Raw genomic sequence first — 27,619 nt, forward strand, 5'->3', positions numbered from 1 at the left:
AAAAAAAAAAAAAAACAAAAAACAAAAAACAAACAAACAAGAACACTACAGTACTGCGATCAGACATGATTTGTACATTTTCTTCAGTTGCTGGAAGACTGCTGCAGAGCAGGAAGAACTGTGTGCTTTCATGTCCCCTGGGCCTGGGATGGGCAGAGCTCAGCAAAGCTAGCCCCACACTGATTGGAAGCAGGGAACCTGAAGGATTCCACAGAGCTGGGCTCTGACTCACTAGGCAACCAGCAAGGCCAGCTTTTATCTGTGATTCCCAAGACCTTCCTTGCTCATCCTTCTGACCAGAGGTCAGTTACCCATTATCCTCTCTGTCCTTACCCTTGTGTGTGTGTGTATGTGGGGGGGGGGGGGTACAGGAAAAATGAAACAGACACAGAAAGACCTCTCTAGAGTGGCAGTAATATTTATTCTGAGAAGATAACAGAGTTCCTTTCCCTTGACCCCAGGGCATTGTGGCCTGGAGGAGTGACGGCCAGGCCCTGTTGGTCCATGTAGAATAATACACTGTAGGGCTGATCACCTGCAACTAGAACACTACAAGGCCTCCTGGGTGCAAACAATAAATAAAGCCACGGCTATCCCTGCCCCACCCTGTCCTCACTGGCCCAGTCTTCAAGGCTTCTTGGGGACCAGAAGTTCCTTCACAGCCAGGAGCCAGCCTGGCCTAGCTTATGAGAGAGGAAGCAAGAACAGGGCTGCTGGCCCAGTTCTGCTAGAAGTGGGGGGCAGTGGCTAAATGCCAGGTGAAGCATCGACACGTCTGCTACTTGGTCCCTGCTCGCCCTGTGCCTCAGAGGATATGGCTGAGCTAAGACCCCCATGTCAGGCCCTGAGACCCAAGATTGTGAGGCAGGAGCTCATTCTCCTCCCTTCCTGACTGCAGTCTTCGTCTGCAATGGCCATTGAGAAGTGGAGTGATCATGTGACCGTGCAGAGTGTATGACAGATTGACACACGGCGGAAGTGGTGTGACCTTGCTCTTATCCTTCTAAGAGTCCTCATAAATAGGAGTCTCGAGCCCCATGCTACAGCGGGAGGAATTGAGGCACGGGAGGTTGAAGTGATTTGCTCCTGGTGGAAGCCCCGAGTGTGCAGGAGGAATGCTCTTGTCTTTAATTCAGCTCCCAGCCCTTCCTGTGGACCAGGTCCCAGGCCAGAAGAGCCACCATGGAGCAAGATGGCAGTCAGAATCCAGCACCTCCAGCCAGGAAGAAGACCACGTCGGAGGGACCAGAGGCAGAATGTAACAGTCCCAAAAGGAATCGTGGCTGATAACTTAATTGTATATATATATATATATATATATATATTTTTTTTTTTTTTTTTAATCTACTAAGTCTAGTCTGGAAGCTGAAGGAGGGCACAGAGGGGGACCTGTGAGCCACAGCACCAGTAAACAAGAGTTCCTCAGGAATGCAGATGGCAGCCAGGAATGAACATCTCATCTCTGTTCCTCTCTGAGATTCCTCCAAGAAGGTCCCACTGTGCCTGTGCCCTCTCGTGCTCAATGACAAGATAAAAGCAGACGATCAACAAAGTGAGTTTGCAGAGAACAAATGTGGGGCCTGACCTCCCTTACACGGAGATATTTTAAATGCTAAGACTATCAAATGTTGAGGATTGAGAGCAACATTTTGGTCTGGACAGTAAAAGCATGGCGGCCTCCTTGGCTCTTTGGGGATGCTGGTGCAGAGCCCTCTGGTCATGAGAAGTCCCCATCTGTGACACCCGACAGATGATCTAACCCTGAAGGCCTGATACCATCCACCCTAGAGTCCTTTCTTCCAAGAAAACTCCAGGGTCTCTCAGCAGAGGCAGCATATGTCCCCCTTGGATCTCCCATAGCCTTACATCAACCTGCCTGACCAGGCCACTCCTTCCAACACCACAAGCAGAGGTTGGGAAATCACACCTTCTCACCAGCATGACCATAGCTCTTCAGAGGGTGATGTCAGAGCCTGGAGCTCAGGAAGGTATCTGCCTCCGAGAAGACCTGAGAATTGGGAAGCCTAGGGAGGCATATTGGGTTAATCGAACAAGTCTATATTGAATAACTAAATGAATGGGGGTCGGGCATTAGACAATGAGCAGATGTCTCCTGAATATGTCCACTAAGGGTTCTTTCAAGATGTTTTTAAAATGGGCTGTGGTGGGATTGGGGGTGTAGCTCAGTTGGTAAGTGCTCGCCTAGCATGCACAAAGCCCTGGGTTCCATACCCAGCACCACTCAAATTGGTGTAGTGGTATGGCACTGAGGAGGTGGAGGCAGGGGGATCATGAGTTTAAGGTCACTCTAAGCTACAAAGCAAAGATCTGGGGAGGGAAGCAATCTCCCCCATAGCAAACAAGGAGAGGGAAGGGGCTTGGGACATGGCAGTTTGTGTGTAAACAAGTGACATCTTGGCACTCCTGGCAGACAGCAGGGCCTGGGGAGACGGTTTCAACAGATAGCCCCTTAGCAGCAGCGCCCACTGGGTAGAGAGAACTGCTTTAAATCTTAGGCAAGAAAACTCCCCCACAAGACGGGAATTCTTTGGGGCCCTCCAAACACTGAGGCTCAGAGAAGGCAGGGCTCTCTTCAGGTTGCACAGTGGGTCAGTGGAAGAGTAAGGAAAGGGCCCCGGTGTCCCAGGCTGGTCCCAGGCGAGGTGGGGACATGCGAGTAGTGGTGAGGACTAGTGGGGCAGGACAGGCAGGCTGGCATCAGACTGCGGTGAGAGAGGCACTGCAGAGGACCCGCACAGCTACAATGCCCGGCAGGTCGCTGGGCTGCCGGCTACTGCGGTCCTGGAGATGGAGGGTGTGGAGGTCTTGCAGGTCGTCCGGGGCAGTCTTCAGGTGCACCTGGCCCAGGAATTCATCCTTCAGGACTCGGTGATTCCAAACCTGAGAGAAGACAGAGGGTGAAGAAGGAAGGGTTTATCTAAGACCAGAATATAGCCTAGGGCGGTGGGGGGGTGAGGGCAGCCAGACCTAGAAGCCTCTTCAGTCAGTGCAAGCCCAGTCAGGGAAAAGCCCATGGCCTGGACTGATGGGGTGCCCGCTTCCAGAGCCTCAGGCTCCCCATAAAAGCTTGTTGTCACTTAGAAAGCTCAACCTGTCACTCCTAGCTCTAGGAAATTTGAACTGGGTTGGGGAGGGGAGGGAGGGACTTTGAACTTGACCTAGTTCTGCCCCAGCCCCTTTTTCTTTTTTCTCTTTTCTTTTCTTTTCTTTTCTTTTCTTTTCTTTTCTTTTCTTTTCTTTTCTTTTTTCCTTTTCTTTTCTTTTCTCCTCTCCTCTTCTCTTTTCCTCTCCCTCCTTCCCTCTCTCTCTCTCTCTCTCTCTCTCTCTCTCTCTCTCTCTCTCTCTCTTTCTTTCTTTCTTTCTGGAGACAATGTTTCACTATGCTAGCAGTTTAATCTACATAGATCAGGCTAGCCTCAAACTCCCAGAGTCTGTCTGCCTCTGTCTCCTGAGATTAAGCCGTGGGCCGCCACACTCAGCATCGCATTTTAATATTTGCGTTGAATTGCCTGTCCCTAATGGTCCTTCTAGACTCAGTTTCTACAAGTCTGTGATTTAAACCACTGGGACCGAGTGTTAAGAAAACTTGGAAAAATCTAGTAGCTCCCCCAGGGTGCGATGCATTTGTTTACAGATGGTTTCCTGCCGAGAGAGAGGCTGCTCTGGCCCCGGGGACAGAGGAGAAGGTTCCTTGATAATGAGCTCCGAGTCACCTTGTTCCAGCCATGTTGGATTGAGAGAAAGGAGCTGTGCATTCAGATCAGCTCCCCGGGCCACACATGACCTCAGTGTCACCTTCTCAAGTAGATTCACTGTGGAAGCTCTGAGGAAGAGTGACCCAGGCTTTGGGCCAGGTCAGCACAGAAGACCACAGTCCTCAGCTGGGAGACCCACCTTGTTGGATCTCAGACACAAACTGCTAAACATCAGGCACCTACAGGGAAGCAAGAGGCAGGACACCTGGGCTCTTACGGAAGGGTTCTCTGCCTGGGGCCATAGATCGACAGGCTATGGGAGGGGCAGGATATGCTTGTGAGTGGGTCTCACCTGCACGGTGATAGGCTGAGCCAGTTTCTTGCGATAGAAGATGCCTTTCACGTTGTACTCTGGTGTCGAGGTCCCTCTCTGCACAGCTGAACGAACCTTTTCGCCCTCACACTTGATGATCACATATGAATTTGCTCCTGGAGAGAGGATTGGGGAGCTGGGGTGAGGACGGGGCTGGTGCAGAGCCTAATGGGATAGGTGTCTGGGAGGTGACATGCCAACCGGGTCTCCATCCCAAAGGGGAAGGGGAGACAGGAGCCTGACCCACCTTCCTAGCACCCTACTTTCTAGGGCCGGGTAGAGGGAAGGGTACAGAGTGGCCTCTGGCCTGTGGTTCTTCCCAACTGTTCTCTGTATACGGGTTTCTCACCTCAACACCTTCTCAGTCTAGAGAAGCTGTCTCTGAACCGCCAGCAGCTATCTGATGTCCCCACCACATGGGGGCTCCAGGGAAGCAGGAGGGGGACCTCTCTAGAAGCTAGCATCACCCGCTGGATGGCTGTGTCTACAAGTGCTGGGGTCTCAGGAGACTGGGGTGTGCACTGAAGTAGAGGGGGCCTGAGGTAAACTCCAGGGGAACTCACCTGTTGGGGAGTCCTTGAGGCCAGCAGCCCCCAGGACATGGACCTGGGCCACCTGCTGAGGGTAGCCACAGAGGGAGCTCCAACAGGTCCGAGGGGGCTCATCCAGGCGTAGCTCCCTGAAACAGGGCAGAATAGGGGAATGGGTGGGCGGCATAAAGACAAATGTGCAGACGGGGTTCAAAACAAGGAGCTAATCAACCCTCGTGGCAAACTCAACCACCTACTACCACAGGCCTCCAGCCTCTCTGCCCTGCCTCCTCCTCTCAGGGCGGCAGAGCACTTAGCACTTCCCACATGACACATCCTCCACTGGGCATTATAGATCTTATTTCTCATCCTCAGAAGACAGATGGGACATGTGGTAGTAATGGTAAGACCCATGTTAAAATCCAGCCCAGCATGGGGTATATGTGCGGTCACTGGCTCTAGCCCACACACACCGGCAGTTGGAGGGGACATCTGTGAAGACTCGGAGCAGGAACTCGCCAGTGTGACCTGGCTCGAAGGTGGTAGGGATGATAACATAGCGGCCCTCGGGCAGCTCTGTCCGCAAGAAAACGCTGCGCGAATTGATGTAGATGGAGCTGGCAGCCTTGTGCTGTAGGCTGTGCATACGGTACTGGCGGTTCTCTTCCACCTATGTGGAGACAGGAGGAGATGGGGGCATAAACAGCCTCGTCGGAGTCTCTCCCATCTCCCAGAGGATCAGTAGGCTGCCCAGACAGACAGTATCCAAAACTAGCAAATCTATAAGGACAAGATCAGGTTAGTGTTTGGTTAGGGCTGAGGGGAAGGGTGTGAAAAGCACATAGGCCCTTGTGCTCACAGATGAGCACCAGGGAACCAGGAATGTTAAACACACAGGGTGATGGCGGGGAGTGGAGGTGGCTGATAAACTGAGACCACACCATCCTCCAGACCCTTACAATGCCCCACGCAGCCAATCTACAGAACCCAGCCTTATGAAGATGTCCCATGCAGCCAATATATAGAACCTATCCTTGGGAAGATGCCCCATGCAGCCATGTCTTAAACTCTGTTGTGCACACAGGGTTGATTTATCACCAGAAAACTTCATTTTTTCCAAATTGTGCTGTGCTTAAATAGGCCCAAAATGAACTACCCAGTGTCGGACTCTTGAAGTTTGGACCAACACCAGCTACTGAGTCACACTGAACTGAAGTTCCCCCTGGCCTCACACGGATCAATGCTCTGCTGGCTGGGGTGTTTTGCAGAGGCCCCCACAGAAGGCTCTATCATATTGGGTGGCAATGACTTACTGGAGTGGACCGTCTCTTCACAAAGACGGTAATCTAGTGATGTCTCTAGGTTATATACTTTAGATTGCTCAATTAGGTGGTCTATGACTTTTACCTCAAGAAAAATAATTTAAAAGCGGTGAGAAATCTCCTGGTGATCCCAATGCCGCTATAAGTTCTTTCTTTCTTTTTTTTTTTTTAACTATTTATTATATGTGTGTGTGTGTATGATGAGGGGCATACATGCCACAGCACACAGGTATTGGTCAGAGGACACCGTTGTGGGGTTAATTCTCTCCCACCTTCGCATGCCTTCCAGGGATCGAACTCATAGCATCAGGCCTTGGCAGCAAGCCTCTTTACCTGAGGAGCCTTTCTCTCGTTTTGCTTCCGAGACAAGGTCTCCTATAGCCCAGGCTTGAACTCGCTTTGTAACTGAGACTGTCTTGCTGCTCCTGGTTTTCCTGTCAAAGCCTCTTAAGTGCTGGGATTACAGGCATGTGCCACTATACCCAGCCTGACCCTGGAGTTTTGTCACAAAGGTACCAAATGCAGTTGTCCCCCACTGCCAACCCTGCTTATCCACAGTTCCAATTTCCATGATTTCAGTTGCCTACAGTCAGCCATGCACTGAAAATAGCAAAAGGAAAACTCCAGAAACAATGGCTGTCTTTTCAATTTTGGACGTGTTGAAATCCCGCACTATCTCAACTCACTCAACAGGAGGGGCAAAAGTCACCCTGTTTGGCCAGCACATCTGTACTATGTGCTGAGCTCACCGATGATGAACTGTTCATAGCTGTCTTCGTTATGGCTATGGTATGGTGCTACCTACAGTGTGGGTCATCCAGTGGGTGTCTCAGAACTCATCTTCATGGTCTCGGAAGACTACTTACCATGACATGCCTCTCTCATCCTAAAGCCATGAAATGATACCACCAGCTCCCAGGATGTCCTGGACAGCTCCCGGAAAAGCAGCGCATGACATGACACCAAGTGTCACAGTATGTCAACACATGAATGAGCCAGCACAGGGGAGAGAGCAAATGGTTTTCTCATGAACACTGACTGCCAGGGAGCAAGCACGCATCACTGTCTCACACCCATGTGGGTTCAGTAAGTTCTGAAGATCTGACACGTATGTCGGGATCTGTCATGCCAACTGTCTCCCCACACTGAGTATCACGTGTGGAGGACATCAACTTCCAAGCCAGGAGAGTTATGGGGAGTCTGCCAGTCTCTGTACAAGGTTGCCTACTCCTGTGCGCAGAAAGGCCTCCAACACAAGAGGCTACAGGAGATGAGAGGCCTAGCTCTGGGGGAGGGGCAGTGATGGGGGAGGGGCAGCGAGACCACCAGGCACTCAAGACCTCATGGAGCCCAGGCCAACCGCAAGTGGTGTGGGCCCACAGATCTCACCTTATAGATGTCGAAGCCGATGGCCAGATTCTCACCTTTGCCCTCCCGGCGAGTTGAGCGCTTCGGCCGCTGCTGGATACTGATCAACACTTCATCTTCTGGCTTCTTGACTTCAAATACGTACTGAAGGTGTGGCCATGAAAAGAGATCCCCAGTGAGACCCAGGTCAACTCGGGAGGCTAGACTCCAGCAGTGGCCCAGCCACGTTGGTAACATGAACTTAGGCCATCCCATCCACTCTCCAAGTCAGTCCCTCCTCTGGGAGACGAGACCATTAACTCATACAGTGGCCACCCTGACTGAAGACCGGGTGAGCTCAACGAGATGCTAAGTGCTCACCTCAGAGCTCAGCACACAAGTGCTGCTCAGTAAGGGCACACCGAGTCTAAGGACTGAGAAGACAGACTGCAGCGGAGGAGGAGGAGGCTGTTGGGGAGAGTTCCCAGTGGGAAGCACAGCCTGGCCACACTTCCTGGGAATAGCCAAACTGGGCTACTGCGAAAACAAAGGGGTCTGACCACTACTTGGCCTCTCACTGTGCCTGAGACTCCAGACGAGACAGCTCTGAGTCCCCGAGAGACGTTTCCTACATATGCAGGGTAGACAGTAAGACAGCGAGTTCATGACCTCACACAGTGTCCTCCAGGCCCCCACTGCACAGATAGTCACAATGAGGCTCAAAGGCAGCCAGGAACATCCCTGAGTCACTCGGGTCCACGGCTGATGCAGGGTAAGACAGGGTGGGGTCCTTGCACATGCCCACCTGTGGGTTCTGGAAGAACGTGTCCTTGTGGTTGATGCAGCCTCCGCTGCGGTTCTGCTGTGGGTCTTCATGTCTCGTCCAGGCACCGTGCAGCCGGGCCTCCTCCCATGTCTTATGGATGCTCAGGTAGGACGTGTTAATCAGGCGGCACTTAATGATGTCGGTAAAGTACCGGCACATGTCCTCAAAGGTCATCCTAAGTGCAGGAAGGCAGTGAGCTTGGAGCACCGCACCACGCTCCGAAACACAGTCACACACAAGCAAGCTGGACACAATGCCACCAAGACCCCAAATCTCTCTTGGGTCTCCACTTCCTCATCTGTAAAATGGGATGAACCTACCAATAGTTGCCTGTCTCACGGGGAAGGCAGGACATTGAGGAAAACAAGAGCATACGTGTAGCTGGTATGTTGACTGGGACAGCTGTTCACAGTGTTCATAACCAGGGTGCGCGCGCACCTTAACATCTCAGTGCAGTTTTGAACATTTATTGTTGTGGGGAGGGCATGCATGTGGAGGTCAGAGGACAGCCTGTGGGAGTCGGTCCTCTCCTCCCACCATGTGGGGCCCAGGAATTGAAGTGAAGTTGTCAGGACTGGTGGTCAGTGTCTTCTCACCAGCCCTGGTGTGCACATCATGTACCATCTGTCACTACCCATTGTCTTCCACGGCTGCTGTAAGGCCCGAATCAACCCCGACCCTCCCGCCATGGTAAGCAAAGGCAGTGACCAGGCTGCTGCCGGGCACACCTCCTGGAGCACCGGCAGTGCCAGAGGTGTTTGAATATGCTTGAGAAATGCCTTTAAAAGCAGCTTTTCCCATGGAGGAGCAACGTTGCTATGCTTTAACTCAACTGACTCCTGAGCTAGACTACAGAAAGTGCACTCTATCCACAGGAGCGCAGACTGGAGGGCCTGGCCAGCCTCCTCTACCCCAGCACAGGGGGGCTTCGTAAGGGTATTAATGTCACTGTCATCTGCTCCCGGTTGGCCTTTGGGTCTGCATGGCATGGGCCTCACATCGGCACCTTGTACCTTTACCCCCTGTAGGCGTTGTGAAGGAGAGCAGGGCACCAAACGGAGTCCAAATAGAACGCTGGCGAATGGATTTGAGGGAAGGGGTGTAAGGGAATGCATGGGCGCAAGGGACGCAGGTAGGGGAGTGTATACAATGGAAGGAATAGACACAGGAGAAGGAATAGGTACAGGGAGGGAATGAGGGGATGGATACAGGAGAATGAAAAGGTACAGGGCTGGATGAGGGGCTGGGTGTGGGAAGTGAATGGGTTTATAGAATGAATAGGTACAGAAACAGAAGAATGGATGTGTTCAGAAGGATGAACGGAAGGAAGCAAGGGAGTGAGTAGGTGCAGGGGGTACATGCAACAGGATGTATGGAGAAAGTGGATGCGAGGGATGGGCACAGGGTGATGTATTCAGAGGGATAGATTTAGGGAACAGGTCCAGCAAATGGATGCAGGGAGTGGATGTGTGAAGCAGACATAGGGAGTGGTGGACCAAGGAGGATGGAGATGGAAGAATGGATGGGGGGGGTTGTAGGGAATAGCTACAGGTCGTAAGGGGATGGACACTGGGGGTGGATGCAGGGTGGACACAAGCCAACAGTTGCAGCGCATGGATGCAGGGGACGATGCTCTGAGGTGACTGACTGCTGGCTCTGAGTCTTGCTTGCTAAGACTCGGTCTGGGTGACCGGGCAGTTCTGGTGTTCCTCAGGTGTGCAGACAGGACATGGGGTAAAAGCACCCTTCTCTAAACAACACATCTTACAGAGGCGGCAACGGGTCAGAGGGGTGGTGTGATGTTTCCAAGGCTATATAGCAGACTGATGACCGTGGCCCTGGATCCTGACTCCCTGTCCTGTGCTCCTGCCAGGCCCCAGGAAGGTCCTCCCCAGCCCAAACTCAAGACAAGAAGACACTCACCAGAATTCACCGTCATCCTGCACGGTCACGCCCATCTTCTCCCTCTCACTCTTGCTCACTTTCTGCCATTCCTCTGACCTGGGGAGTGAGTATCAGGGAGGGAACAGTATAAGAGGAGTGGCCCAAGGGAGAGCTCTGGACCAAGGCGCCCGCAGAGCACTGTGGGTAGAGAACTGGAGGTCATGCCCAGCCCAGCTAAGAAGCCTCTGTTCTCTCCCACTAGAAATTGTGATCTTCCTTTATGCCAGGGCTATGAAGTCAGGGAATAAAGCTGGTGAGGTGCTACGATCCCTTGGGGCCATTGTCCAAGTACAAAGCATGTCACCCTTCTCCTGCCCACTGTCCTTGATGAAACCCCCTCCCCAGACACCACACTTACACAGGAAAGTAAGTCTCCTATTTTTTCCTCAGAGTATCTCTCCCAGACCCAGACCCTGCAAGGCCCAGTCCAGTGTCACCGCTTGTCCTTGCCTCTGTGCCCATACCCAGCCACAACCCTGGTGAGCCTCACGTGTCACTCCAGGGCCCGGTCCACTCCCGCTCGCCCCAGGGGTTCCTCAGGCGGATCATGTCTAGCTTCTCTGACTTGAAGAAGGCCAGCAGGCCGTGGCCTAGGCGCACCTTGCGCACATCAGTGACAGCATATGCATGGCCCTTTACCAGGCCACATGCCAGGCGGGCCTCCATGTCAGCTGCTGTCACAGCCTGCAGGACAAACACAGACAGGAGGGTCACACTGGGATCTAAACTAAGACACTGGAGCTAGGCTAAGAAGCCACATCACCTCCTTCAGGTAGGGATGGGAACTGCAACCTCATAGAAAGCTCTTTGCTTTGCTAAGGGCTCAGAACCCCAGGGGACCCCACTGTGCTCTCCCCCCCCCCCAGAGTATATTGGTGCCAACTTGTCCCACTGCTGCTGATTGCTATATATTTAGAATTTTTCAGGTCTCATTACATAGAATTCTCTATATGAACTAGATTGGCTTTGAACTTAGGGCAATCCTCCTGCCTCTGCCTCCCAAATCCCACGTACTGAGATTACAGATATGCAGCACCACACTTGGTGGTAATACTCGGAAATGTTAAGAGATGCTTGTAAAAACATAAGCAAGAGGAAATTGGCCTTGATGGGAGGGTTTATGCCACGGAACTCAGCAGAAGCCACAAATCAGGGCTCCATGTGTCTAGAGAGCCAGCTGACCAAACTCCGCAGAAAGCTAGCTTACCCTGGGTTCAATGAACCCACCTTTCTCCCAGCAGTGACTGAGCAGAGGACCCTCCTGAAGACCAGCTCTAGATCACCTAAAGGGACTAGAGACTCCCTGTCCTCTTCCAGCTTCTCCTTAACTTCTGACACTTTATACCTTGACAAAGTATCTCAAAGGCTGGGACACAAAAGCCTAAGGGAGTCTGAATGGGGTGTGAACGGTGTAGTGGGCATTGCATGGTGGTGGGGTTGGATTTGCATTCATTACTATTCAGCTCTGGGGAAGGGGAGCTATGCTCCCCACCTACTCCATCTCCCAGAAAGCCAAGGGTCACTATGATGAGCTGGCTGGGGCCCAAGCTCAGTCCCACTCCCTCCCATCCAGGGCTTGGGATCTTCCCTGCAGCCCCCCTACCTTGATGGAGGCACTGATGAGCCCGCCTCTGCTGTGCACCTTCAGCACGCGCTCAAAGAGCTGATTTCTCTTAGTCTCGTCAGTGGCCAAGTCCCCCTCGGTCAGGTCAATGGGTTCAGAAACACCACCTGTGAAATCCACCAGTGCATCGGCCGTGTTGCCTCCGTCCAGGGCCTGGTAACAGCCTGCCAGCCTGGGGACAACAGGAAGGGAATTGCCAGCTCAGGTTTCCAGGCAGGTCTGAATCTTTTAACTCACACAGGAGCTGTCTGAAGAAGCAGGCTGCTACAGTCTCATTGCAAGGCAATCTTAGAGCTCAGGTCTTAACTCCCAGGCTCTCAGCCAGGTGGTGGTGGTGCACACTTTTAATCCCAGCACTCAAGAGGCAGAGGCAGGTGGATCTCTGAATTTGAAGCCAGCCTGGTCTACAGAACAAATACACAGAGTCAAAACCAAACCAAACTAAACCAAAACAACAACTGAACAAAAACAAAAACAAAACAAACAAACAAGAAAACAAACACCTCCCAGGCCCCTCCGTCCTACTGAGCACCACCACTGTAGGACTCAAATTCTCTAGGCTTGAAGAGCCTCATCTTTACCAGGTGTCTAAATACCTATCAAGTCTTCTTAAACATGTTAGAAGTTCATTTATCTTTTGACACAATTCTAGATAAGTAATATAACTCATAAGGATAAAAATGTACAACTCTAAGAAATTGGTTTTTAAACACAAATGCTGTATCTATGCCTTGGAACATTCTAGAAAGTACTAGTAAAGAATCTTTGGGGTAGGGGAAATGCTTGTTTGTGATGCTCCCAAAAGCACTACAGCTGGATCCCAGTTATGTTTTGAGGTGTTGTTAGCAATAACTCCTTAAAGAAGCTTCTGGCCAGAAGTGATAAAGTGTATGCAGAATTGGGAGATCGGTGTTCAGTGTCTTTGAGAGAACTTTGAAAATATACCAATCATCAATCATCTATTATGTGTGACAACGTGACTGTGAACATGGGTAGCAGATACACAGTACGGTGCCAACAGTATGCACTAAAAAGACATGTCCACAAACACAGTGCCTGCTTTGTAAGGATGCCTATGAGTAAAAATGCACCAAAGACGTTAAGAGAAGCTGGCAGGGTAGCACATGCCTGGAACCTCAGCACTTTTGATTGTGAGTCAAAACCAGCTTCTGCTACATAGTGAGCTTGGGGAAAGCCTACATGAGACCCTGTCTCACAACAAGACTGATCTGACAGAACTGTCCTTGTCACAGGGAATGGGGTGCAGAGAATAAAAGAGGTACCTGAGGCACAGACGCTAGCAACGGCCTAAAGCAGGGTGGGAGTGGCCTTCCCTGGTGTCTATGCCAACTGGATTTGCTCTAAAAGGTACATGCTCATTCTACAACAGGGGAGGCAATTCAGGGGTTAAAGCAATTGCCAGGAGAGCCCAAGGGCTAGAATTCAAACTCAGAACCCAAGCAAGTGCAAGTGGATGCAAGGGTGGGGGGTATGGGGACCTGTAACTCCAGCCTTGGCAGGCAGAGATGGGATGCTGAGAGCAAGTTAGCTAGCAAGACTGGCTGCATCAGTGACTGGCTGCATCAGTGAGCTCTGAGTTTGACTGAGAGCCCCTGTTTCAATGACTAAAGTGAAAGAGCAAACCAGGGTGTGTCCAACATCAATCTCAGGACTCCACACATACACACACATACACATACACACATGCATATACATATACACACATGCACATACTCATACATACACATGCATGCACACATATACCCCCACACATATACATACACACATGTGCACACACAAACACATACATACACACATGCATACACACATGCATGCATACATATATACATATGAACATACCACACATATACATATGCATGTGCATACTCACATATACACATACACACATATATGCATATACACATACACCCACACACATATACATACACACGCACATACATACATATACATGCACACACACACACACACACAAGTATACAAGTTTGCCCACACACATGAAAACATATACATAAGTGCAACACACACACAAAAGTAAATAGAAAAAAATTAAAAGTAAATAAACAATAAATTCAAAAGCAAGCATAAAATGTTGCAGCCACTATGAACGGTCACATGACCCAGCAGCTCCGCTGCGAGGATACACTGGGAACGGGTGAAGTAGAGACCTGGACACCTGCACACCCACGATCTCAGCAGCACTATTCACAGGTGCCCAAGCGTCCACCCACAAACAGATGACGTCAAACGTGGAGCCACAGTGGTTCAGCATTGTTCAGTAATGGGCAGAAGTGTGGAAGTAAGTTACCGTGTGGACAGAAATTGACACTACCACGCTGAGTAAGAGAAGCCAGACACAGAGGAACAAATAATTGTAGGAGCCACTGCATATGAGATACCCAGAATAGGTAGATTCATGGGCAAGAAGAACAGGCATTTGCCAGGCTACAGGGAGGGGAAAGGGAGATATTGCTTAATGGGGAAGAATTTCTGCTGGAACGGGGTGTGCAAAGGTTTTGGATGTGGGCAATGGGGACAACATTGTGGGCAGAAGTTACTGGACAATGAACTGGGGACTTAGCAAGGAGTACTGTATGTGTGTGTATTTGTGTGTGTCCAATAAAACTTTATTTAAAAGCAAAATCGTAACAGAGCTACATGATGCAACACTTGCCTAACCAGCAGGAGGCCCTATACTGCAGTCCCACTAGTTAGTAGAAATCACTGGCCACCAAGGGACCAGTTCTGCTTTCTTAGGGTTAAATCCACAGGTGTCTTTTCCTGGATACATCTTTCCAATTATTTTCCTCTCTTCCATGCAGGCTCTTGAACTCATACTCTTATGATTTCTCTCACTCTCTGCCTCCTCTGACCTTCCCTCCATGCACAACCTCTAAAGACCTAGGAAGAGAATCCAGGGAGGGTCTCCTTCCAAGACAGCTGGAACCAGCTGGCACTCTCGCCCCAGATGTCCCACTCCTCAGTGTACCCTTGCTGGTGTTCATTCTGAGGCAACTCTGAAAAGAGGAAGACAGGCATCTGGCCCAGGGTCCACTATCCAGACCATATCTCAAGGCCACATCCCAGGAGAGGCTCCCAGGGGAGTTCAGCGGCATGTGCTTAAGGCTGAGAGCCACTGCCGTGCACAGAAGTGTCAGTCCGCCCAACTGCGGCAGGTTGCCCGCCTTCTCCAGGGTCTCCACCTCACCAATAACAGAGCTAGTTGGCAAGGTTCTTGGGCCAAAGCTTTGACCATGCCGTGTGCTAGGCACCAGCCCCTCACCTCTCTGTGACAGGAGCCTTTCCTAAAGGCCCATGAGCGGCCCACGCTGGCCTGGCAACTCAGTCTGGCCATCCTACTCAGACAGCTCCACCTGGTCAACCCACCTGGCCACCCGCCTGGCCACAGCCGCACCTACTTGGCATAGGCCTTCTCCACCAGGGCACACCAGAACTCATTTTTGGAGTTGGAGTGGCAGTAAATGAGCTGGTTGTTGACTGTGGGCAGCCGGTCATCGACGATCACGTCCACCCACTCCCCAAAGCGCCAGAAGTTGAAATGGAAGATGCCGGCATAGCTGTCAGGTTTCTCGGGGTTCCATTCCTGCTCCTTCCAGTCTGGGATGACCTGGGTGGGGAGAATGGAGGCATTGAGAGGCATCTGGCTCCCGAGGAAATGGGGGTACATATGGCCAAAGAAACAGAACGAGAGTACTGGAGTTCATCCTATCACTGCGTGAACACCGTGGGACCTGGCGAATAGTCTGGTCTTAGGACTTGGGTCCCATGTCTGTCAGAGTCAGAGACCCTGTCAGGCCCTTTAAGCCAGTGTTGTAAGATCCCATAGGCTCCCCTCCCTGCAAGCCTCCCTCACATCTGTTCCATCCACCCCAGCCATGCAGGCCGACCCCAGGTGGAATCCAGCAGCCATGGCAGAATCGTATCTCCCTCCCCACTAAGCAGCTCTTCCCAGGTCCCCTGGCTTCACACCAGCACCGGCCCTCACCACCTCTGGTTCCAAGACCCTGTATCAGCACTGACGCCCACAGTCACCCTGGCCCTCACACAGTGGCAAACCTACCCAGCCTCACTTCTCTACCCTCTCATGGTTCCTAGTCCAGCTCCCTGCCCTCACACCTCACATTCCATCATTGACCACTTCATTGTCCAGGAAGCCGGCCCTAACTCTAGACCAGACAAGGACCCCTATCCCTCAGTCTCTGGGCCAAGCACTTCTGTAAAATCTGCACTTTCGCTGGGTTAATATATCAAGTGCCCATGTGGCGCTTTACCCAAGGTCTGCTCCTACCTCTGCAGGGTCAGCTCTCTGCAGGCAAGGCTTGCTTCCCATCTGCCTGGCACATGTGCATGTGTGTCACACATATGTTGACTGAATGAATAAACTCATTTATGCATTAGGACTCTAGCATCTAGTATTTAGGAAGCTCCTTGCCAATGGCAGGGTCTGGACCTGACGCAAATTAGCTTACTGTAATCTTCACAGTAGCTCCACGGAGAGATTGCCATTAACCATCTCAGCCCAATAGCTGGTTAAGGCTCTGAGAGGATAAGTTACTCGCCCAGAGCCCACAGAGTTAGGAAAACAATAAAAGCATGTGCTTTGGAGGCAGGTAGATCTGGGTTTGAGGCTAGGATTCAAACCCAGGCCTATGCGTTTACAGATGAGCTATTTTGCAGTATATGAACAACTATGTGGGCCCGGGGCCATGTGAGACATTGAGGGCTAAGACGGCCTAGGCATAATACAAGCCCTCAAGGAGCCTGAGTCTGGTGGGAGAGGAAGGCACAAGGGGGCACACATGGGATGGAGGGGAGAGAATAGGGAGCACCCTGGGAGAAAACAGGGAGCACCCTGGAGCTAACCTCAGCTCTGAGCACATGTTCTAGGAGTCGGCACAGATGTCTTCCCAAAGACATGAGGACAAACAGGTCATCTGAACCCCAAGAATCAGGGAGAAAGGGGGAACGCCTCAGCTCTCCATGCCAGCGTGACCAGCTAACTCTGCTGGTTATGAACCAAGCACAGCTGAGCCCCACCTGGAGCTCAGGCAGTTCCTTCTGGAAGAAAGTCACTGTGGATCAGAGAGTGCCCAGGCACGCAGGCCGGGGCGGCACACCCCTCGCCCTCCTCAGGGATGTGTTGTTTATATGCTTTGTTGTTTATACTATCAACAGGGGCGCAAGCAAAAGAGTAAAGTCTCTGGGGACACACTGGGGGCTAAAAAATGAAGATGCCAGCTCCGGGGAGAGGTACCACCCCTCCTCCGTATAGAGCACTGTGAGGTGCCAGACACAAGCCAGCTGTCTCCACAGTGCCCCCACCTCACAGCTCTGCGGGATGATGCCCTGGGATGCTGCTGGCAGAGGTTCCCACAAGCAGAGTTCCAATACAGGCTTAGCAACCTGGGCCCGGGTCAGCAACCTGGCATGGTCCAGTATCGCCGGCTGCTTCCTTTCCTCTCCTTACCCCTGTCTTCAGCCAACTCTGGCCTTTTAAAATAAAAGCTCCCAGGTTGGCCTCTGCTCTGACCCCTTGCCCTGGCTCTCCAGTTTGCCTTGAAGATAGAGCACTGGGTAAAAACCGGGGCCTTACACAAGGTGGGGTCATCCTACTGCAGATGAGAAAACTGAAGCCCAAAGAAGCTGCCCAAGGCTACAGAACCATACCCAATGGCAGAGAGCCACAGCAAGGGCCTGGCCCACTGCCTTGCTGCCTCCTCCCCAGAGACTCTGCACTAAGTGCTCTGGACTGCAAGGGATGGGAGGAGGAGGAGCCCTCAAAGGGCATGGGGAGGTATGCTGGGACCCACAAGGATCATTAGTCAAACTCGGGGTTTTGGCACTGAGCCCACAGTGGCCCAAGAAGAAGTTAATGAGGCTCCAGGGCCGGAGATCCAGAGTCGAGATCTCTGGAGGCCCCAATTTCCCTTCCTGCATCAAAGCCGTTAGAATTAGTGTGGGGTGGGCTCCACTATGGCATTCCACCCTCAGCCCCTCTGTTGCCTGCTGGGGTGCTGGGGTGGGAGGAGAGAGTCCCGACACATCTATCCATATGCCACATCTGGCTCTGCCGCAGTCAAGGAGGCCCCCTAGCTAAGCCCAAAACCCACCTGAGCTTTAGGGAGGGAATGACAGTGCATTGAACACAGTAAGCATGTTTAAGTCACAAGTCACAGTGACACCGAATAGTCACTACCGGAGAAAACTTCTTGAGATGGGAAATTTAAGGATGAAACACAGACCCCGTGTGTGTGTGTGTGTGTGTGTGTGTGTGTGTGTGTGTGTGTGTGTTGTTTTTTGTTTTTTATATACCATACCAGAGGGCAACCAAACAGTAAGGGAAAGGTGGGGTGTCTCTGCCTGGAAAAAAATCCAGGTAATAAACGAGGAAGGAAGGATGAGACTGACTTTTACTTTGAAACCAGCGATGCATCAGTGATTGTGGGTATAAAACCCTAGCACTGAGCTGTGGGGCAGAGGTTGGGGAGTTTGAGACCAAATTCCAGGCTAAGGGCTAGGAGTATAGCTAGCTCACTGGTGGAGCACTTGCCTAAGGTGTAGTCGCCTGGGTTGGCTCCCCAGCACCAAATTGATGTCATATCTCATGCCTGTAATCCCAGCATTTAGGAGGTGGAGGAAGGGTGAGCTCTGGGACAGTGGCATATACGAGATCCCGGCTGAAAAGAAAACAGAACCTAATAAAGGGTTATTCAGTGGTTACATCACTGAGAGATGGGGGAGGGGAGGGAGCAGGAGATGGGTGGGGACAAGAGGGCAAGATGTAACTTCTGAAGGTAAAAAAAAAAAAAAAAACCAAAACCAAAACAAACCCCAAACTCTGACTCTTATCAAGCCTCTGGGACAGATGCAGGTTACAGAAGGCAAAAGTCAGAGACCACGTCACTCACTCCCCGCCCCCCCCCATGAGGGTGCAGCCAACAAAATCCACCTCTGACAAATGACCCAGTTTCTTCAATAAATAAACTGCAGGGAAAAAAAAAGTCAGGGTGTTTGGGCCACGGCTTTCACGGAGCTGGGTTTGGATCCCACGTAAGAAGACTGCCAACCCTGTGCATCTTTGAAACTAAAGCATTTAGTGTGTATTAAATCCCTCAGGACCCCTAATCTGAAAATGAGGCTCCCCAAGCTGAAGGGTTTAAGCACTGACTGATGTCTAGAAGATTTTGAGTTTGGAGCTGGGGTTTGGGGGTTTTCAGCTTCGGAACGCTCAATGAGTAAAATGCATAAATACCAAAAAATCCTGAAGCCTGGAATTTTGGGTTCCAAACATTTTGGACTACTTTAAAATATTTTGGTTGCATATTATTATTATAGTAATTATATGTGTGTATTTGTATATACATACATACATACATATTATATTAAAGTTAGTGATAAGTTAAAAGTTATATTAACAAATAGGGGAAATTGCCTGTACGCATGTCTGTGTGCTACGTCACGCCTGTCTCCTGCAGAGGCCAGCAGGTACAGATGGTTGTGAGCCACAATGTGTGTGCTAGGATTCAAGCTCAGGTCCCCTGGGAAAGCAACAGTCACTCTAACTGCTGAGCCATCTCTCCAGCCCTAGCGAGTCCCTCTCTTGTGGAACGGTACCCGTCAGCATTGGTGGAAGACATGATGCTGGGGAGGTGAGAGGAACAGAGATGCAGGGAGACTGAGAGTGGCTGCTGTGAAGGGATGCTCTGTGGTCCCTACATGTCGCCAGGACACCAGTGCCTGACCTGCCAGTGGGAACCCTAAGGAGGGAAGTGGGGACACTCTGCTGGTCTTCTCACCTCACGCCCCAGCATCTCCTTCTAGGCTCCAGAGAAATCTACTATGGCCAGCCAGGTGTGGTGGCGCACACCTTTAATCCTAGCACTGCAGAGGCAGAGGCAGAGAGGCAGAGAGGCAGAGAGGCAGAGAGGCAGAGAGGCAGAGAGGCAGAGAGGCAGAGAGGCAGAGAGGCAGAGAGGCAGAGAGGCAGNCAGAGAGGCAGAGAGGCAGAGAGGCAGAGAGGCAGAGAGGCAGAGAGGCAGAGAGGCAGAGAGGCAGAGAGGCAGAGGCAGAGGCAGACAAATCTCTGTATATTTGGCGCCAGCCTTGTCTACGAAACAAGTCCAAGACAGCCAGGGCTTTGCTACAGAGAGAAACCCCATCCTGAAAAAACACAAAAACAAAACAAATAAACAAAAAACCCTACCATTACTGCAAAACTCATGATGCCTCACAGGGTGTCCTGTCTGTGCCTGCCCTGCCCCTTCCTTCATCCCTGAGAGCTAACCAGGCAGCTGGGCAACCCTCTTGGTCCCAGCACTAGTCTCTTTCCCCACAGCCCTCTTGGTGAGGCTCCTCCTCGGATCCCTAGCACCTAGCACAGGGCCTGGCCCCGCACTAAAGCTGGCTGGAAACTGCTAATGCTGGTCAGAGTGAGGCCCCTAAGTCTCCTATTCACAACTCCAGGGCTGTTACAAGGATGATAACAGAATGCTGTGGGGAACTTCACACCCTGTAGAGGGCTGTGGTAGCTGCAGACGTCAGTCTGAGAACCTAGGGGCAAGGAGGCAGACAGCTCCTGGGCAACCTCCTTCCCAGAGTCCAAGAACCTTCAACATTACCCCCCCCCCCCCGTGTGTGTTTGTGTGTGTGTGTGTGTGTGTGTGTGTGTGTGTGTGTGTGCATGTGTGTCTGTTGGTCTGTCTATGTCTCTGTGTGTCTCTGTCTCTGTCTGACTGTGTGTACTTGTATCTGTCTTTCTGTCTCTGTGGGGGGGGAGGGAGAGGGAGAGGGAGAGGGAGAGGAAAATAGGTAGGTGTTCAGGGTCTCAGGCTGAAAGGCTATGGGATGCAGAGCTTCTCACAGGCCCTGGGTGGGAACCATTCAGCACAGAGAGGGTGCTCCACTGAGCCCTCTGGTGTTGAGTTTCCTAGAAAGCTCTCAGGCTCTGGTGCCTGGCTGGAATCCCCCTTGGGCAGCACCCAACCCTGTGTACAACTAGCCTTATGGGTCAGGAGCCCAGGGAGGGTGGCACTGCCCAGGACCTGTGTGAAGTGTGAGCAACGTGAAAGCGAGTGTGATGAATGTGGGACTGGCAGGAGCTTTTCAAATCCCTGCCTTAGATCCTCAGGGATGGCTTAGGGTGTTTCTGAGCAACCCTGATGAAATGCCAAGGTTGCCAGGGGGGTTCTGCATTGCCTGAGTTGGGTGAGGTGAGACCTAGGCCTTCTTTTGAGTCCTGAACTTAGCAGCCCCTGCTGTAGGACTCCCCAACTCTTAGCTTCCGATTTCACATTCAGATCCAGTGAATGGAGAGGCCAGGAAGGGATGAACCATCCCTGTGCCCCGGAACAGTGCGTCCAGAGCCCAGGGTGGGCTACACTGCTCTGGCCACAGCAACTCATGCTCATAGGGCAGAATTCTGGTCTTGCCCTCTTAGGCACAGTGTGATGGTCATCGATCCCTTCAGCAGGGATATCTGAGCCTGATTATAGTGGGGAGAACGCACCCCTTCACATCACATGCCGCCATCAGCATTAGCCTGCTGTGCAGTCTCAGGCAACGCCCTTTGCCTCTCTGAACCTTAAGTTCCTGTTCCATGAATAGATCTTCTAACCCTTCTCTGGAGATGATATAGTCTGTAGGTGTCCCTGGGACAGTAACAGCAGGCCACTGGAGAACAAACAACTTCCAGGGTGTTAGCTTTACTGACGCTCTTCATTGGACCTCCCTGGCAACCAGTAAAGGGAGTGCCAGTTACTACCAGGTAGGAGACTGGCCCAGAAAGGTTGCCTGGGGCCACACAGTAGGTCAGTGGCTGGCAGAACAGAGCCCACAGCTACAGGGACACTGGCTTTCTGCCAGGCAGAGGATTCGGGACAGCAGGACTCCTCACTCCGTGATTCCCAGTGGTTTCCATGGCAAATGGGTCACGTCCACTGTGTGCATTCTGGGGACAGGGCCTGACCACTGTACTTCACAGGGTCTGGAAGCTGGACTCTCTCAACTCTGCCCCTCTCGGGGGCCGGCAGCTTCAAGGCTGGCTGGATGCAATGGATGGAGGCATTTGGGGAGGGGCGTGTGAGAACACAGAGGCTCCCGTGCCGTGCTGTGGGGAGGCAGCCTAGGGGAGGTGTCTCTGAATGCTACGAGTCAGGGGTAAGATAAAAGCTGAGGGAGATCCCCTTGGAGTACACAGAAGCTAGGGAGCATTTGCAAGCCAACCCACGGAGGCTCCTGAAACCTCCATGAGGAACCTCTTTCTCTGTAGGAAGCCATCCAAATAGACCTGGGTCCTAAGAAGAGGTGGGAGCGTATCTTTCCCAAGCCTGTCACAGGAGGTCACAGTTGTGAGGTCAAAGGTCCAGGGGCTGAGAGCTCAACTCCCAGACCACCCTTCCATGCCCCAGGATGGAGGCCTCCTCCACTGGGCCTCAGCTGTCCCCATTCAAAGATGGGTGAATATGGGAGGTGATGAGGGCCGAACCTTGAAAGATCAGTGGGGCGCTAAGGTGATGTCACTGTCAGCTACCCCAATGCCAAGATCAGAGGATGTGGCCCAGAACCAGACTCTATGTGGAAGGTCAAGCCCAGGAGAAGGTCGGGGCTTCTAGAGGGCACAGCCAAACAGTGACCAAGACCAAGCTAAATTACCCACTACACTCCCCTGCCCCAAGCATAGCCTTAGCGTGCTCTTTCATACCCTAGAGGATTGGTACCCGAGGGGCAGCCAGGAGACCTGGCTGACAGGTGAAACTCAGTCCTCATGAGAGCTCTCACTGCTCGACCTCATCCTAGGCTGGCAGGGTGGAGTTGCTCAGAGCCACAGGGCCCATGAGAGAAGGCTTCTAATGCTATGGGCTTGCAGCAAGATGTGCAAACTACACCATGGAAGCACACACACCACACCACAGAGGGAGGGCACACAGTCTTTATTGTGTAACAGGCACAACAGAGACACTCATGTCCCCACAGGGCAGATGGATTGGAGTGAGGTGGAGTTGGGGCACAGACAGTGTGAACCAAAGGGGTCTCTAAAGCTGTAGGGAGAGGTCAGAAAGAGAAGCAGAAAGGCAGAGGCACTGTCTGGGTGTGGCTCCCTAGAGTCAGCAGAGTCCAGAAGCACCGGCCAGTGCTTCGGCAAGCATGTTACGCGGAGCAGAGGCACCAGGACAAGAGACACCGGTACCACAACCTATCTCCTGCCTCCAGAATCCTGCACCTGAGCTGGGCTTTGCTATCCCGGCAGCTCACCCGCTGGGACAGCTCCTACCTTCAGTATCCCCGATGGAGGCAGCCTTGAGACAGTCTGGGGACACTGCTAAGGTGCCTCTGGCTGCTGCTAGGTGGCAGGCAAGCTTTCTCTTCAATGGGAGGCTCTCAGGATGTGCAGGGCGAGGGACAATGAGACTTGGGGTAGGGCTGAATCTGCTGATAACTGTGCCACCGCTTTCCTGTCAGTTTGCAGAGTAGACAGCCTCCGAGGCCAGCGCTAGGCATCACAGCCGGACAGCTCCAGCCCACTTCAGACGCCAGGCATCCTAACTGCCCCCCAAGCCTTACTCATGGGTCTGCAATCCAGGAGAAGAGCCAGGAAATGCCCAGGGAGGTGACAGCAGGGCACCACCAGCGAGCAGCAAACACCAGCCTTCCTAACAGGGACATCACTATTGCTAGCTCAGAGCCCCGAACCCCTCTATCTCAGTTCTCTGCTCCACCATCTGAGCCTCAGTCTCCCAGTTGAAAAGGCACCGCACCAAGGAGGCCTCAGTCAGGATCACCTCCACCAAGTCCACAAGCCAGCACCAGGTCAACAATTAAACTCAAGTTAGCCTTATTCCTGACCAGGACTAGCCCTCAGGCCCACAGCCATACACATACAGTCACGCCATCTCTCAATACCCATATGAGCGTGAGTGGCTACAGCTGTTGCAGTGTCTACACGCTCTCTCACTTCTCCAGAAAAACCAGACCCAGACCCGGAAAAGCCAGTCAGATCAAGTCCCGCTGTCATCCCGCCCAGTGTCTTGAGGGCCCTAAGGTCACGGTGGGCTGCTGCCGACACTGGGAGGAGCACCTTCCTGCTGCCAGGTTCCCCGGAAGGCGTTCCTGTCCAGTCTCAGTCTCCCGTCCCTGAGGGGAGGGATCAATGCTGGCTGTTTGAATCTCTTGGTCAGTCTCTTTCTCTCTCAATCCCCGCTCTTCACCACAAGGGGCCCATCCATCTTCCCACGTGGACCCAAAAGGCCTCTACAGTCTCTAGTAGCCACATTCAGCTTCTAGACTACGGAGCCATGGGACATCACTGTGAGCCGCAGCACTGGCACCGGGGAAAAGGAGGGGATGCAGCACTCGGGGGAACTCTGGCCAAGATGAGCGCAGGAGGAGCAGCTAGAAGAATTTTCCCCAAAATACACATGAGGACGGAGGTCCAGGCAAGGGAGAGTTGGGGCCAGGGGCAGGGCAGCCAGGGCTGTAATCAGAGCTGGTTAAACACCACAGAGGCCTTTAGGTTGGCAGGCTCCACGCCCTCGCCAAAGGTGATGAGGAAATACATGACCTTGCGGACCTTGGCCAGGTCAGAAAGGCGCTCCCCAAACTCCAGGGCATCTGCCTCATTCCAATCCATGGCGTCGGAGTCTTCCTTGCGCCAGAAGATGGCGGCGGGGTCCAGCAGCTGGCGTGTCATGAGGTTGGTGAGGTCGGGCGTCCAATTCTGCGAGGTGCCCGTGATGGTGACCTTGCCCGGCTTGTCCAGAACCACGTTCCAGTGATCGAACTGCAGCTTCTGCTGCTGGATGAAGTCAAGGCGGTAGACGGACTCAGCCGGCCGGAGCAGCTTCTCGCCATCCTGCTTCTTCTCCCCACGCTGCTTCAGGCTCTCTACTCGGAGCCGCATCTGCTGGGTCAGGTCCTGGTCCAGAGCCAGCGGCATTTCCAGCTGCTGCTTCTGCGGCCCATCCTCTGCCATGGCCCAAGTGCTACAGCTATTGCCACTGCCACCACTACCACCAGCGTCAGGGAATCGAGTGGGCTGGATCCTGGGATGCCAAGAGAAGAGGCCACCTGAAGGCCCGCCTCCCTTTCCAGCCTTTCTGGCCCCACCCAGTTAGTTCTCAGAACAGGGGACACAGGAGTGTGTGTGTCCAACTGCCTTCTAACTGGTAAAGCGGTGCTGTAGGAAGGCTGGAGGGTCTCTGGGGACCAGAGCACTGATATCAACTGCTGTGGCAACCACCTTGACTACAGTGGTAGTGGCAAGCTGGAGCTTTGCTTGTTTGTGAAGAATGGAATACTCCACAGGGCTGTTGGGAGATAGGTGGGGGTTATAGACACATGGAGGTAACCGAAGACTATCCAGGAAAGAGGTGGCAGGGCGGGGTAGCACTGGCGGCACACATTTCAGTTTTCTGTAGTCAGCCAAGCCAACTTTCCATGGTTGCCTCCCCCCACCCCCCATTCTCTCATAGCCCCTGCCAGGTCCTGTCGGATGCCCTGATGTCTCCCTCTCCTTTATCACCATCAGGACCCAGCCCAGCTGTCACCTCCTATCTGAACCTGCAGCTCTCAAATCCCGAATCATCTGCCAGACAGAAGGCTGGCTCGGCTCCCAGAGGCCGTGGTTGGATCGATCCAACCACACACTGCACCACATAGCCGCAGGCCTGGCTCTCACGCCCACCAAAATCCTACCAGCCATTTCGCCTCCATAACTAACCCTCCACCTCCCATGGGAGACGGGAGGCCAGGGAAGAAGCCGGAGACGTACATATGGGCGAGTATCAGTGGGAGGAGGAACCCGGACAGTGGATGTGGACAGATCAGAGAAGCTGCAGGCTCAGAACATCACACATACACACACACACACACACACACACACACACACACACACGAAAGAGGCACAGGGTGAGGTGTAGTAGCTCGAACCACTGGAACAGTCTAGGGGACCAGAAGTGCACTCTATGCCAGATGGAGGCCAAGTGAACCAGTAAGGGTTTGGGGTTATAAACAGCACAGGGCCCCATGATGCATGATGGGCAACTTGCCTGCTTTGTTCTGTTTGTTTGTGTTTGTTTTGTGTTGTGTTGTGTTGTGTTGTTTGGGGGCAGGGCCGCACTGTGTAGCCATCCAGGCTGGCCTCAAACTCCCAGAAACCACCCCCTTCGTGAGCCTCCCACGGGCTGGGCTCACAGGTATGAGTCACCACAGCAAACTGTCTTATTTTGTTTGTTTGTAGAGTACTGGGAATTGAACTCAAGGGCTCTGTAACTGAACCACACGCCCTAGATCAGTTCCTTTTTATTTTAAGGCAGGATCTCAGTAAGTTGCCTAGACCGGTTTCAATCTCACAATCCTCCTGCCTCAGCCTCTCCAGTGGGGGTTTGGGGATGAAGGAGGCTCTCAGAGGTGTCAGTATAGAGTGCTCACCTAGCACGGACAAGATCCTGGATTCAGATCCCAGTGCTGAGAAAAATCAACCTCAAACCCTGGGGTGAGCCCTTGGGGCCACTAGCAGCCATTCCCGAAAACAGAAATGGTAAGAGATGAGGTGAAGCTGCCTGCTCACCTGCTGGCCCTCAGGAGTGTGCCTGAGAGCTGTCGCTGAGGCTCTGCCACTTACGCTCTGACGAGAGACAGCGTCTGTGCTTCCAGCACTACACACCGATCTCAAAAGTTTTGTCATTGCATTGCATTTATTCGTTTATTGTGTGCCCACATGTGCATGTGTGGACACGTGAGGCCGGGGGACAATCTGAGGGAGTCCGTTCTCTCCACACACTGTAAGGGTCCAGGACTGAAGGCAGACTGTTAGGCAACAAGCCCCTGTCCCCACCCAGCCACATGGCAAGCCAAGCTTTTGTCTGTGTGTTTGCTCCTGAAGCTCTGTGTGTGTGTGTGTGTATGTGTGTGTGTGTGTGGTGTGTGTGTGAGTGTAAGAGTGGCTTGTGTGTGAGAATAAGTGCAAATGAGTGTGTGGTGTGACAGCTGGTGTGTGTGAGTAGGGTGCTGGGGATGGAAACCCAAACTCTGTCTAGGGCAGGCAGGTGCTTTCCCACTAAGCTGGCCCCCAGCTCTTGCTCTGTGTCTAGGAGCTCTCTGCTGGACTAGACACCCGGACAGGGCAGGTGTTACGTCTGTCTTGTTCATCACGGTACATGAGAACAGGGTTTGCCATGCTCGGGGGATGCTCAGAAGGCAGAATAAATGGCAGGAATGCTGAATGAATGAATGAATGAATGAATGAATGGTAAAAGGTGATTAAGGGACTCGGAGGCCTAGAAGGTGAAGTAGAGAGTCCCTGAAGCGCTTCAGGAAAGGGGGTTGTAGATAAGCTGTGGGGACATCAGTAAGTAGTTGAAGGTCAACATGGATGGAGCTGATGCCAAGAACCAGAGCTATGGGGGTCAAGGGCAGAGATTAACCTCATAGACATAATTATCTCCAGAAGAGCTGAGAAATTAGAAGTGGCAAGCACTTTGTGCCAGGCAAAAAAGCCAGCACAGCAGGCTGGCAAGGACAGCAACATCAGAGGCTGAGGCCGTGAGAGCTGGCATCTGTGCAGACACGCACAGCGGGGAAAAGTAGGGTCCCTGCATCCCGAGGGAAGGGAAAGGGGCTCAGCCTCTCCTAATGAGGACCCAGGCCCATGAAACCTCTAGGGAGGCCTGGTCCACTCCTGAGCTCCAGTCCCTGGAACATCCCATGCACGCAGGACACCCTCAGTCCTTCATCCATCACTTCTAAGTGACCCAGTCCATAACCAAGGTACAAGCTGGGAGCTGGGACGTGGGAAACATTCGACCTGTTGTTGTTGTTTTCCTTGGTACTGAGACAGAATTTAATCAGTAGGTCAATCAAGCCTTGAACTCATGACCTTCCTGCTGCAATCCCTGAAAACTGG

General features: G+C 52.5%; 2 protein-coding genes across 2 annotated transcripts in view; both read right to left on the bottom strand.

The window, feature by feature from the left end:
- Positions 1-399: 399 nt before the first annotated feature.
- The window catches only part of Capn5 (calpain 5), a 55,543-nt gene continuing 28,323 nt past the window's right edge, over positions 400-27,619 (bottom strand). The window contains exons 4-13 of the mRNA XM_021194559.1: positions 15,120-15,328; positions 11,662-11,854; positions 10,549-10,742; positions 10,038-10,115; positions 8,094-8,289; positions 7,331-7,453; positions 5,093-5,289; positions 4,653-4,768; positions 4,069-4,205; positions 400-2,901 (exon numbers count right to left, since the gene is read on the bottom strand). Coding sequence (XP_021050218.1) covers positions 2,719-2,901; positions 4,069-4,205; positions 4,653-4,768; positions 5,093-5,289; positions 7,331-7,453; positions 8,094-8,289; positions 10,038-10,115; positions 10,549-10,742; positions 11,662-11,854; positions 15,120-15,328 — 1,626 coding nt within the window. The 3' untranslated portion in view covers positions 400-2,718. The remainder of the gene's footprint in view (positions 2,902-4,068; positions 4,206-4,652; positions 4,769-5,092; positions 5,290-7,330; positions 7,454-8,093; positions 8,290-10,037; positions 10,116-10,548; positions 10,743-11,661; positions 11,855-15,119; positions 15,329-27,619) is intronic.
- Omp (olfactory marker protein) lies at positions 22,692-24,733 on the bottom strand. The gene has a single exon (XM_021194576.2). It carries the CDS (start codon positions 24,686-24,688, stop codon positions 24,197-24,199), a length of 492 nt encoding a protein of 163 aa, XP_021050235.1. The 5' UTR covers positions 24,689-24,733; the 3' UTR covers positions 22,692-24,196.

The sequence above is a fragment of the Mus pahari genome, chromosome 1 (genome assembly GCF_900095145.1).
Source record: "Mus pahari chromosome 1, PAHARI_EIJ_v1.1, whole genome shotgun sequence".
In the NCBI taxonomy this organism is placed as follows: Eukaryota; Metazoa; Chordata; class Mammalia; order Rodentia; family Muridae; genus Mus; species Mus pahari.

Coding starts and splice junctions, on each gene's coding strand:
- Omp (XM_021194576.2), bottom strand. CDS start 24,688: ATGGCAGAGGATGGGCCGCAGAAGCAGCAGCTGGAAATGCCGCTGGCT.